The sequence below is a fragment of the Phoenix dactylifera genome, chromosome 3 (genome assembly GCF_009389715.1).
Source record: "Phoenix dactylifera cultivar Barhee BC4 chromosome 3, palm_55x_up_171113_PBpolish2nd_filt_p, whole genome shotgun sequence".
Lineage (NCBI taxonomy): Eukaryota > Viridiplantae > Streptophyta > Magnoliopsida > Arecales > Arecaceae > Phoenix > Phoenix dactylifera.
In genome coordinates, this window is record NC_052394.1 from 19,693,621 (window position 1) to 19,707,704 (window position 14,084).

Sequence of the window (14,084 nt, forward strand, 5' to 3'; positions counted from 1 at the left end):
ACCTAGGTCAATTTAAAAATCACTAAGAGTCATACTTACAAGGTTCAATCAAGGCGGAATTCATCTAATCATACTTGCACTAGGATACAGGGATTTCGGTAGACATCAGGATGACTAATTCTAACAATATCCGAGAAGGGCCAAAGTGGGATGGCGCGCCACCCACTAGTCATGGATCATGGCTCTTCACCAGGGTGGATCTAGAATCATGAAGAGAAGTATCTTATTGGGTCTATTATCTCTAAAGAGAGTAGAGAGAGAAATTCCAGTAGAGAAAGAAAATAAGAGAGAGTAATAAAAGAAAGAGTAAGAGAGAGGAGAGAGAAGAGAGAGAGAGAAAGAAGAGAGAGACTCTCTTTTTCTTCTCCAAAACAAGGGAGAGTTTGTCTCTCTTCTTCAGTTGGATCGATCTAGGGGGCAGTCGTGGTGGCCAGCCCCGATAACAGCAGGAGGCAGCCAGGCTTGGCCAACAGCCAGTCGGCGATGACTGGCAACCAGCAATGCCCAAAAAAAAAATTCAAAAACAAGGGTTTCAACCACTCAAGTCATGAAACAGCAAATCTGGTGGCCAGATCTTTGGCCATGACCATTAGCCGCTGTAAAGGGATGAAGGAAGGTCTCAGAGACAAGAACCGGAGACAGAACCTACCGAAAAGCAGAAGAAGGTCTGTTTTCATAAAACAAGGGAAATAGGGGCTTTGCTCTTTCTCAGCCAAATTCTGGCGATCTCCGGCTAGAAACGAACTTTCAAAGGTTGCGGAAGATGGAGAGAAGGGTAATCCGAAGATTTTCGGATTCTTACCTGGCTTTCCGACGGTGAACTGAGGCAGTGCGATGGCGATCGGTGATTGAAAAAAAAAAATTAAGAAATCCAACGACTACTCTCCGATTGGAGCTAGTTCTCTGACGGGGGTATGGGGAGGATGGGGAAAAGCTTATATAGAATGGAGACTAGGATATCTTAGTCTCCGACAAAGTTCAAGGAGGAGGAGTCGTGCTCAACCAGGGCTCTGCCCTAGTTCTATTTCGGACAGGCCTTCGGGGCTGCGTTCGGATGCTGTGCCAAGCCAACAGGCCAGCCCAATAAGGTTGGGCCTCACAATTGGTTTTGCTGAATAATTTTTGTTTGGTAATTATATTAAAACGCAAGAAGGCCCAAACAAGTTGGCACTCAATCAGGTTGAATTGCTCAAACATGCAAGCATAGTACTTATTAGCCTCTTGCAACCAATCTGATGCTCAAAATCAAAAAGTCACTTCGGATAAAGCGTCCTTTGAGCTCAAGCTAAACGCCAACCCTATTTCGAGTAGGTTTCGTGATCAAATCCGCTTAAAATTAGGTATCGTAATTACCTGTCCGTCGAGTCCTTTTCGGAGTTGGATGTCTCTCTCCAGCACTAATTACATAACATAGAGCCCATTCAGATACCTAGTGGAAGCAGTCGCAGTAGTACTCCTCTTATAACTCTTCTCCTTGTTAAGAGACTTCAAACTCCTCGCTAACTCCGTTCTTACCTTCGATCACTCCTTGCTCTATACCTACACCCATGTTTCCAGTGCTGCCATACAATACTATTCTTGGAGTTTACTCAGCCATTCTCCTAGGAGTGTTTGTTTATTTGATCTATCGTTATCGAAGAAGAGACTATGCGATCCCCGGTCTATCACCTAGAGATATAGAGAAGATCCCGTTATTGCATCACCAAGATGGAGCTACTTTCTCCAGCTGTGTGATTTGCCCCCGAGCATTCCAGGGCGGCGATAAATGCCGGCTTCTAGGGTGCCACCACGCCTTTCATGAGGAGTGTATCGTCCGGTGGCTGCAAAAGTCGGCAACTTGCCCAATATGCAGGGCCATTGTTAGCCGACGGCAATGACGCAATGGCGTGACGCAATAAAGGGTAATAAGCTGGTCTTCTTCCCCCCTTTTTCCTCTTTTTTTTTAATGGAAGAAATATTCATATCACATTATTCTTTTGAGAAATCCATGACGCTTATCGAATTTATAGTTGTAATTGGGAAGATAAACCTTTGAGTTAGGGGTTAGCCAAAGATAATATTATTGTAGCAGGATAGCAGCTACATGCTAATGCACGCCAACATTGCCAATATTTTCATGAATACATGCATTTTTTTTTTATTTCTATCAAATTTAATTTTTTCCAAAATTTATTGACTTTAATTTGTACGTACATATATTTGTATGATAAAGATTTCCTTGTAAATCAATAAAATATATTATCCATGGATAAATTTGACACAGATCCAAGAGACCCTCAACGCTTGGTATAGATATATATGTCAAAAGAAAGATCTAATGTACCTGTAATATTTCTCTCCTTGTAATCTACTCCCTGAAACTTTGTCATCGTAAGCTATTCTATAGGCATTGTACTAAGATAGCAAATAAACTTTCATGATTTCTGTTTTCATTGTGAAATTCCTACTGCTGAATTTTTAAGGAAAGGATTGTCTCTAAAGATTTTGTATATGAACTTCTGTAGCACTATGGAGAGATTTAATGTCTTTAGAAGTATTATTAATCCTTCCAGTTATGCAATATAGTCGTTGGGTTGAATTCGGAAAAGTAAATTTTATACTTTAAGAGAAAAAAGATGTTGAGAGACTTTAGTTAGTTCTATGTGCCCAACCCATGAAGCAATGATATTCTAAATTTAATTACTATTTGGATTGTTCGTAAATTGCAGAAAACATTCTAAACTTAATGTGTACGCGCGCATGCATGTATCTATATATGTGGGTGTTGGGAGAAAAATGGATTGCCCCAGAATACGTGGACGCATTGCCGGCACGTGACCTCCAGGCGCTCGACCTCCAAGCGCCCGACCCCAGCGCCCTCAACCTCAGAGCTCACAGCCTTGCGGTTTTGATCGACCTTAAGTCCGAAGAAAACCTAGTCAAAGAATGAAGCAGACCTCTCCACTCCAATGGGGATCAAGCTCCCCTCCTCCTCTCCCAGGATCTAATCCCGCGATTTCCGCCTAAACAACTGTCAACAATTAAATGCGCATGATCTCCACGGACCTCCAGCTTACTCAAAATCTCAAGCCTTCCACGGCAACCAGTTGACTTACTCAACTCCGTCCAGTTGCCCACGGCAACTCATTAATTTACACGATCACGCCCAATCATGACGGTTATTCATTAATTCGCCTGGTCATATCACACAGGTAACCCTGGCACCCCTCCTATAAAAGAGAAACCTTTTCCTCTTGGGGGGGGGGATGGGGATTTTCTGGCTTTAACCTCTACATAACAACTATCTCCTTGACCATGAAGGCCCCCTCTGACTTAACCATCGGAGGGTCGGCGTCGGAAACCCCGGCCACCGGCTTCTTACAGGTCTCCGGAGGACGCAACCCGCCGACGCACCAGCACCACCTGCCGGAGCTCCTCCTTCTCAACCAGTGGTCACCCCCGGGTCCAATTTCCAGCAACAGTGGGTATTAGGGTTTACAGAGGATCCAACTTGATTCTTAATTATGATTTAGTTGTGTCTGTTAAATTTGGATTTTGAGCCAGTCAAACTTACTCTTGATTGTGATTTGCAATGGGAAAGGATGCCAACTGACTGCGATAGGTTGATTGGTTTATTGCAAGTCAAAATTTTAAAGTAATTTTAAGATTTCAATTTTCTAAATCTCCACTGGTCCTATTCTATATATATTCTCTCAAAAATTGTAATGCTATTGTCTAAAGAGCTATTTGGTCATTAGAAGTCAAAGAATGGGACAATTTTAAAGTAATATGTAATATGATATCATAGGCTTAGAGAACTACTTTCAAATTAGAACTTCAATACATAATAATTTTAAGAATTATGAATTCTGAAGGACCTAGCAAACTATCATTTGATAGCTTGACTTTAGATCCTTAATATATGCAATTAAACTACATGATGCAGTTGTTAGTAGCGGAGTATTTATTGTAAGGCTATCATGGAATATAAGGGGGAGCCATGCATTAATTTTTGCTACCCGGACGCCAAGTCAATGCAACAAACGAAAACTAGATTCTGCTGCATAGATTTTCCTAGTTTTGCAGATTGTAAAAACAACGTACACAAATGCATGAAAAAATAATAAAATATAATCAAAAGTTATAATTGTTCATAATTTAATTATAATTTTTTGTCTAAATTGTTATAGTATATTATTTAAAATCTTTGCCTATGGTGGCCATAGAATCATTTATTTTATGATTTTTATATTAAACTTGAAAAATAAAATTTGAAACAAAAATTGCTCTATGATTCTCATTGATGATAGAACTCAAATTTTGCTTTTTCATAATAATAGCTACAAAACTATCCTTGGGCCACCATATGAAACATAAAGAATAAAATTTATTGATTGATTTTCTATAGTTTATTAATTTTATTAAAATCTAAATCTCATATCTTTTCACTACAAAAGAAAGGATATCTCCCGGCGGTTTTTTTGGTCTATACCGACGCTTTTAAGCGTCGGCGAATTTCCATCCCACGCACCCGAAAGCGTGGGTCAGACGTCGGGCAGGTGGGCGTGGGTCCGGTTTTTGCCGACGCTAAAGGAAAGCGCCGGCAAAAACAGAACTTTCCCGACGCTAATAAAAGCGTCGCTAAAAGACTCAACGCCGACGCCTATAAGCGTCGGCATTAGCCACCTGTTTTTAAAAAAAAAAATAAAAAAAGAAAGAGGGGAACGGGCATGGCGCTCGCTGGCCTGGAAAGAGAGCTGATGGTTCATGGCATGGAAGAAGAAATTTTACAAAGATTCCATGAAAGAGGAGCCAATACAAATTGAATCTATCAAAGATCTAAAGGAACCGGGGCAAAGATGAACCATAAAGGAACCATAAAGCAAAGATCTAAAGGAACCATAAAGCAAAGATGAACCTAGAAGGAGGAGGATGATCTCAATGTCGTCGATCATCGAGATCCTCTTGACTGATAAGAGCTCCATCCGACCTCTGGCCTCCGGCAAGGAGGAGTCCACCCTGGAGTCCTGCACCAAGTGCCCCTGTTTCGAAGCCCAGGCGAGGACCGCAGGGACCCCTGCCTGTGCGAGATCCTCACTCTCCGGCACGTTGAGGGAGATGTAACATGAGAATCAACGCCTCGGTCTGGAGCTGCTCCCCAAAATACACCAGCTGGACGAGGTGCTTGGCCCCTCCGGCTTCGATGATGGCGGCTGCTCCCTCGACACGATGGCTTCCCTCTCGTCCAGCAGCCGCACCAGAGGCCCGATGATCCGCGTCTCCATCGCCCGGAAGGTCTTCGACAGTCAGCCGAGAGCAGTGATGCTGGGAATCAGAAGATCGTCGAAGACGCCCTTGTCGGCGATCCGGAGGAGCTGGTCGACGACCGCCTTGGCGGCAGGCGAGGTGGGCTTGAAGGCGGAGTGGCGGAGGTCAGGGTTGTGCTCGGCGACGCGGTCGATCTCCATGATGGACATGGCAGAGTAGTAGCGCACGTCGCCGGAGCCCTTCTCGAGGAGGACGGCGAAGCAGAGGAGGGCGCGGGACTCGGTGATGCTCTTGCAGATGGAAGGGTTGTTCTTGGCCAACTGCCACAGCGCCATGGCCGCCATGGCCTTCATCTCGGCCTTGGTGGCCGGGTCCTCCACCTCCCTCCCAGAGAAGACGAGGAATGGGCGAGAGAGATGAGGGCGGTGGCCGGGAAAACGGAAATCCGAAGAGAGGAGGGAGGAGGGATGAGAGAGATGAGGCACGAGGGTAGAGAGAGAGAGACTGGTGTGTGAGGGAAGCTTCCGACGGGGGTGGTCAGAAGAGGGTTGGGTTTGGCTTCCGACGACGCTTTTTAGCGTCGTCTTAGGCCGGAGACTACACCGACGCTTATTAGCGTCGTCTTTTTCCGACGCTTTTTACAAGCGTCGGCAAATTTTGGCGCTAGAACGAAACTTGCCGACGCTTGTAAAAAGCGTCGGCAAAAAAGCGTCGGCAAAACCGACTTTTTCTGTAGTGTTTTGTTGCGACAATAAAATAACTCTATAGTTATTATATCAAACATGAAACAATAGAATTTGATGATAAGTATCACAGATAAATTTCGAATTATATGCTTTCATATAGTGATCAAAGAGCCATTTTGAAGCCACTATATGAAATGCATAAAAAATAAAAGCTCATGGCAGACCCTTCTATTACTCGTTAATTATATTGAAGTTTCACTGGAAGTGTAGAACCCCATTTCTCTGTGGGCCTGGTCCAGCCTGTTGGGCTTGGGCTGGCCATGTGGGCCACTCAACATGCATCTGGCATGTGAGTCAGGGGAGAAAGACTCTCGATGGGAGTCTTCTTTCTCCTCGAGTATGGCAAGGAAAGCAAGGATCTAAAGGCCTGTTGGACTCCGGCACTGCTTGAAATTGGCTTATAAAAGGCCCTCATCTCTTCTCTAGGATCTCGCTCCTAATTCCCAATCAACATCGGCGAGATCCATTGAGGTTGTTTTGATTTTTTGTTGAGATATCTAGGTGAGTTGTTGTCAATTTCCTCACTGGAGTTGAGGTAATTGTCTCTAACTCTTCTTGTCCATTTCTTTTTCGATCCCAAGACCACCATTGACGACCAGATGAGAGTTGTCGAACACCGAATTTAGCCATGAGAGGTTCATTTGTTTTGATTTTTTTCTTTGCCCTGTTTCGATCTCATTTTCTTTCGAGTTCGTTGCCGCCGGCCGCCGGGGTTGGTCGAGCCTTGTTGCTGTCTCCTGCCGTTATCAGGGCTAGCCACCACGGCTGCCCCATGGATCTGACCGAAGAGGAGAGAGACTCTCTCCTCTTTAAGAGAAAAAGAAGAGAGACTATCTCCTTTTTCTCTCTCCTCTCTCTTCTCTCTTTCTCTTTCCAGTTTTCTTCTCTCTTATTTTGCTCTCTATTGGACTTTCTCTCTCTACTCTTTTTAGAGATGATAGACCCAGTAAGATACTTCTCTTCATGATTCTGGATCAACCCTAGTGAAGGGCCCTGATCTATATTCGACAGGCGACACACCAGCCTCCATCTTGGCCCTTTCTAGATCTAATTAAATTTGTTCACCTCCGATCTCTATTGAACCATTTGTACCCTAATTTGAACATGATCAGATGAGTTTTGTCATAATTAGACCAACCAGAGTATCAGGCACTCCTGCTTGGTCAGTCTTATGAAGGTATTGAAATTAGGGTTTCTATTTTTGGAATAATTATGATAAATTTTAATAATTTTTAAATACCAAGATCTTAGAAGTATTTTTGAAACTAATTGAATTGATACTTTAGATTCACTCACAAAGTAAGCATTGTAACTCTTTTTCTAGATCTGGTGGCAAATTATAAAATTTTCTTAATCAAATTATTTTTGATTTATGAAGTTGATGCATATATTTTATTATTATATGTGCCTCTTTCTAGAATATTATATAATTCTTAATTGAATGTATTGATTTCGATGTCATATGAATTTATGTATCTTTCGATTTAGAACACTGAATATGGCTTTGAAATAGATTTTGACTTGCAGCCAGACTATATATCGATACCCCACCAGTGGAGGTTATTCGCTAGTATATCAACTCCTTACCAGTGGGGGTTATTTGCTGGTATATCAACACCCTGCTAGTGGGAGTTATTTGCTGGTATATCGATACTCTGCTAGTGGAGGTTATACATTAGCATATCGACACTCTACCATGGAAGTTATTTGCTGGTATATCGACACTCTGTCGGTGGGAGTTATACATTGGCATATTGATACCTTATTAGTGGGGGTTATACGTTGACACTTTGATGAATAAATTCATATTATGGCCCAACCTTGGGGTATAAAAATGGTCATACCTCATGGCTGTTGAGATGAACTTGATGATTTGAAAGATAATTGATTTATATAACAAGATTCGAAATTTGAAGTGACTGAATAGCATATCGATTTAGTTTTGAATCAATGTATTTTGCATGCTTAATTTTAGTATATTATTAATATTTTATTACTTGATTTATCTAGTTAAAGTATTCGTAGTTTACTGGGTTGTCTAGCTCATTATACGATTTCTTACTGCTTTTACATATCCGAAGAATTAGCTCGGCACAGAGATTTATCATTAGAGAGCGATTAGAGACAAAATTTTGACATCTTTATTTAGACTAAATTTTATTTTAGAATTGATGCAAAATTTTGGAATATTATTGGTTCCGTAAGACTTTTAATTTTACTATTTAATTAAAATTTGAACATTATTATTTAAATTATTTTTGCTGTTTCATTTTGATATCATGATGAGATGTCTTTCATACTCGTGGGAAGAGTTTTCTATAAGTGTACGACAGTTACGATCGATTGTTATATCATAGATTTCAAAAATTACTTTATTTAGAAAGAAGAATATCCTAAAGTAATATTGCATGTAAATTTTAGACCTCTCAAAAAGTTTGTTGTTTGATTTAGTCTCAAATGTGATTTCCGAACTCTTTGTCTGGACCTATCTGAAGGGCCAGAGTAATAACAATATGTTTTTTCAGTTTATGATAACTAGTTTAGCTCCTAGAAACTCAATCAATCTTTTCTTTCCATTTGCCACATGGGATAAGAATAGAGCGATGAATAGCATGAATCATCTCATAAACAAGCACACAGGACAGTCCGAATTACCAAGTTGGGAAGCTATATATTTAGATAATTAACATCTTGTGCATGTCACTTGGTCGGTCAAACATGCCAAACCAACTGAATAGTGCAGGAAATGAATCCATCACGATAAGTACAAAAAACCAAAAGAAAATGGTAAGGGGATTCATAGAAATTAAATGGTAGACTAAAAGATGGAAAATGATTCTTTTCTTTGATCATGGATATTTGTAGACGACTCCATTTGAATTTTTACTTTTCTGTCAACTTTGATTAGGTAGGCATAAACATCTATATAGTATAATATAAATGCTGATATTTTCAGGAGGGATTGCATATAACATTGCCAGCAAATATTGCCACGTTTATGCAGTAAAAGCCTGTCACCTATTCAGCAAAAATTCTTTAAGATTTAGCCGGCTATTATTTTTTCCCCAGAAAATTATATATATGAGTGTTTCAAAAAAATTTAGAAGCTCCAAATACTTTTTTCTTCGATGTTGCATAGATTGAAGAGTTAGAGTAATAAATATAATTTTACTTGAAAGATTTCTAAAATTTTTTAAAAGCATGCTATCTATGTAGCAAAAAATTCTTAACATAAAGCTACCTAATAATCTTTTCTTAGAAAATTTCACATGAGTATTTCAGAAAAATTAAGAAACTCCAAACAGGTACCTGTTTTATATGATGCATAGGTTGAAAATATATCTATCTAAAGTAATAAATAGAATTTTAATTGAAATACTTCTTAAAATTTTTAAAATGAGAAAGAATTGAGAGAGATAGAAATATTGATAGTAAATAGAAGATTGGTAATCAATCCCAAAAAAATATAAAAATATTGAGAGAGGCGTACAAAAAGAATCAGTGACTCTATCTTTTATCCTAAAAGACTCGCTATTCTCCACCAATTCACTAAGTATCAGATCGATACACTTCTTATGATAAATAATAAATAGCAGTTCCTTTATAATCTAATAAAATGCAATTCAATAAAAATTTACCTTTATTTATAATTTCTAAGTCTACAACCTGTATATATATGTTGGCCCAGCCCTTTTGGTCCAAATTATGGGCTTGGTCTTAGCACCCTTATTTTATCCGGTTCGGTGGCAAACGCGTCAATCATTAGGATTCGAAGTCAATAGAGTATGATACAACTTGCTTATGCTGTCACGCATAAAAAAGGACAATCGTCTCCATCATGGTTAGGTAGCACAAATATCGGCGTAGAACAAGATCAAATCGGCACCCGAAGATTCGGTGAGCCCTTACCAAACGCACGGATAGGATGGTTCTTGATCTCCCACAACTCGCCTAGATCAAGAGCCGGTCATGGGGAATCGTTTCCCCGCAATCTCCAATTCCTTTACGCATTCGCTTCTTTTATTCGCAAAATAAAAGCTTCACGGATCGCCAAGACTCGAGAGATTGCTTGCGGTCCCCTTACGTTCCCCCCATCTGAATAATGGTAAAAAATGAAAAGAATAATTTTCTTTTCTTTTCTTTTCTTTATTTCATTTTTCAATTCCGAACAAATCAATCTCAATCCAACTGTGAGTAAAATTGTAAATTAGAAGAAAAAAAAATCACTCCAATATACACACTTGACGAGCCAAGCACATCCGTCCGATGGGAGAGTACCTAATTATTGCTGTACAAGAGAACCAACGAGACATCAAGATTGCGCCACCGTCGTGGTGGTGGACGCCGTAATGGTCGGGGCGGAAAATCCGGCCATCCGGTCGGCCTCCTGCGCCGCGGCCCACCTCCGGCAGATCCGGCCGAGGGCGGCCGCCTTCCGCCTCGCCCTCTCGGTCCCCGACCCCATCAGCTCCCATATCACCCATTCGATTCCCGGCGTCGCAGCCAGCTCCGCCACCGCGGAGCCACAAGCTCGCCGGCAGACCTGCACCAGCGCCGCGGCCGCGCTCTCCCTCGCCCAGTCCGACCCGCGCCTCAGAACCCGTACCAACTTGGAGATGGACCCGTGCGCCTCACCCACCGCCTCGGCGCCGCCCCTCTTCGCCACAGCTGCGAGAACCGCCACCGCCTCCGCCGCCACCTCCGCCGCCTTGATCGTCTCCAGCGCCGCCTCCACCACGCCGCCCTCGACCAACCGTGAAATATTCTCCCGGTCTCCGGCCAAGCTCAAAATCGCGGCCAGCGCGTCTTTTTTCGTGCTGGTGGGCCCCGCTTTGACGAGAATGACCAGTTGCTCGATGACACGTGGATTGCGGCCCAATCGCCTGCGGTAGGCATGGACGGAGGACAGGCTCAGGATCGTGGCGGCCGCGTTCTCCTTCGCCCGCCACGTGGCGCCGCTCGCCATCACGTCGATAATGCCGTCAACGACGCCGTCCGCGTGCATGATCCGCTTCTTGTTGGCTTCCAGGATGGAGAGGTTGAGCAAAGCCGTAACGGCGTTAACTTGGAGGCCTCGGTCTTCCGAACGGAACAGGGGGAGGAGTAACGGAATGGCGCCGGCCTCCGCGACGAAGGCGCGGTTATCGGATCCGGATTTGGCCAGCTGGCGGAGCTCGTGGACGACGCGGTTCGCCGCCTCCGTGGACGGCGAGGCGGCGAGTTTCTGGACGAGGAAGGACGCCGTCATCCTCGCCGCCTCGAGGGCGGCCTTGTTGGCGCTCACGGCGTTGGCCTCGCCGCCGTTCCCGGGCTCGGCGCCGTCGAACGGCACGTGCTGCTCGCGGCACCACTGGGAGATCAAATTCTTGAGGCCCCTGTTGGGGATCAAGTTGGTGTGGGCGAGGGCCTGGCCGGTCTTGGGACAGGTGGCGTGACCGGAGGTGATCCACCGGCTGATGGACTCCCGATCGTACGTCTGCCCGGTCGCCACCACGACGGGATCCCGCATCAACTCGAGCGAGATCGGGCACCGGAAGTCGGCGGGGACGGCAAGATCCGTCGCCGAGAAGCTAAGTTTTCCGGCGGACTCCGATCTCGGGGTGGAGGCGCCGTAGAGGACGCACTTAGCGTAGCGGACGAGGCCGACGAGGGCGATCATCTCCGCCGTCCATTTCTCGGCGACGCGGTCGCCGATCTCGCCCTCCAGCGACTCGATCTCGCTGCGGCAGCTCCGGGAATCGTCCAGCCCCAATCTTTCGAACAACGCCTCCAGCTTGGACCGGTCGGGGACGATCTCCCGCTCGATCTCGCGGATGATGTCAAGAATCTCGCCACGGAGCGCCGCCTCCGCCGGATCCACGGCAGCCACCGACCGGCGGCACTGGCGGCGGACCAGATCCACCAGATCCTTCACATCCTCACCCACATCAAGCTCAGCCAGGGGAAGAATATCCAGCAGAGTAGACAGCTCGAGGGTGAGCTCATGGAACTCGTTGGCGACGCTCTCGGCCTGTAGGAGAAGCCGCATCCGGCTCCGGGTGGAGCAATCGCCTAGCAAAGCCTTGAACCGCTGAAAAACGAGAAGAATCTCTTTGAGACAAAGGGATGTGGATCGGGGAAGCTCGGGGGCGGGATCGCGGAGGAGCTCCTCGAAGAACACCGCCAACAGCTTCGATTTGCGAGCAATTGATGAAAAGTTTCGATTTTGGAGTGATTTGGGGTGCTCGAAGAGGGAGATCTCTCGCGAGAGCCGAAGAAGGGAACGAACGACGTCGGAATCGGAGGGAGTGGGGAGAAGAGGGGGACGAGAGGGACGAGGGAGATTGAAGGAAGAGATTGCCATGGAAGGCGTGTGGAACCAAGAACCAAAGGCCAAAACCTTTTCTATTTGGTTGGCAGGGCGAGGGGAGAGAACATTTATAACACCGATTCGGCGTTGCGTGCGACAAGTTTTGTGAGGTGTGAGCTGGGAGAGACGAGGCAAAGGCCGGAACTTGGAAGGATCGCCGGCTTTTCTAAATTTTATATTTATGTTTGCGACGAGGGAGATCGGGGCCGTTGGATGGGGAGAAGGACGGCGGATGAGGCGCTCGCGTGGAAGTGGTCGTGGGCTCCGAGCGGGGTTGGGCGGGTCCAACTTTTGATCTTTTCGCGGCTTCCCGGTCTCCTCTTTCCGGTGGGCAGCCGGCTGGAATTATCGCATTTCTTTAACGAAATTTACTGGAGTTAATACCACCGAGATTACAAAAATTTACCAGAATGCCATGACGATAAGGACCGGGCTCCTTCTGGATTGGTCAATTGGTGGCGCCTGCATTAGTAGGTTTGGACATGGTACTATTTTGTTGTGCGGCCGAGATGATGGATTGAGTCGCGTATTATTTCTCTTGACTACTATTATACACGTTTTAAATATAATGAAACAACTGTCAGAGATTCAAATTAAGAAATTTGAATCTTTCTTAAACATTAAGCAGAATTTAGAAGAAAAAATATCTGTTGAAAAAAAAAAAGAAAACTGATGGAATTCATGACAATTTTTCTGATCCTGACACCATGCTAGCATGTGAATTAAGTTCCATCATTTTACGCTAAAAATTAAAACCATTAATAATTATTAGATTATGTTTTATGCGTCTCTTTTAAGCAGAACAGATAAACTTCGACACAAGTGTTGTGTTCTTCTCCGATTTCCAGAATTTTGTTGCTTTTCGGCACTATGGTAGCGCTTCGAATTTAGACATGTTATTTTTTTTTTTTCCATTTCCGTCCAAAAAGAATCCCTCCTTTAATGAAAAGACATACACGATATATTTTTATGGTAATTAAAATAATGTATTCTATATTGTTCAACTAATAATTTCTTTAGTTATTATCCACTTCTCGGTGATCATTAAGTTTTAATTGTTTATTACTATAATGAATATTTTCAAGATCCATGATATATTCTCCTCTTTAAAGAATTTGGGTTCTAACCAAAACAATTAATAGTTGACAAATGGAGGTTAAAGACTATTCTGTCTTGATCAAAAATGAGATACTACACATCTTCAAAAACAAAATAAAAGAATATCCTTTAAAAAAAAAAGACTTGTCAAAATTTTCTAAACTTTTTTTTTTTTTTTTGCATGCCCGACTCAACTTGCGCCTTCTTGATTAATTTCATACGTACGTACGTATCATCGTGGGGGCAATTTCCGCACACCTACGTAATAGACTTCCTCAATCACAATTAAGCCTTGTCATCTTTTCCAGTTGTTCTTGGATCCAATTGCAGGCCATGGTCCCGTCGATTTGACCCTTGGTTACTTTTAGAGGTGGATTCCATTACGTCCAAGATCATACATTGGCCAAGTGCATCTTCCACGCGGTTTAATCACGGATGACAGCAGGATGATTGAAAGAGAAAGACGGAAAGACAAGCAATGCCTGTCAAATTCCTTCAATGTCTTCGATTTAGGTTTAATTGATAACAACATCAATGGCAGGTTCCCCCTTGTGAACACGCCGAAATTAGCTGACTAGATAAAGGCCTCCTTTTAGTTGCTGCGAGGTATCCATCTCGTACACCATTACCTTCAGAGTTCAGAC

General features: G+C 43.7%; 1 protein-coding gene and 1 pseudogene across 1 annotated transcript; both read right to left on the reverse strand.

The window, feature by feature from the left end:
- Positions 1-4,766: 4,766 nt before the first annotated feature.
- LOC120110129 lies at positions 4,767-7,842 on the reverse strand (annotated as a pseudogene).
- A 2,254-nt stretch (positions 7,843-10,096) lies between these two features.
- Positions 10,097-12,563, reverse strand: LOC103713429 (U-box domain-containing protein 16). The gene has a single exon (XM_008800358.4). The coding sequence runs from the start codon at positions 12,334-12,336 to the stop codon at positions 10,306-10,308; it is 2,031 nt and encodes a 676-aa protein (XP_008798580.2). The 5' UTR covers positions 12,337-12,563; the 3' UTR covers positions 10,097-10,305.
- Between the last annotated feature and the right edge of the window lie 1,521 nt (positions 12,564-14,084).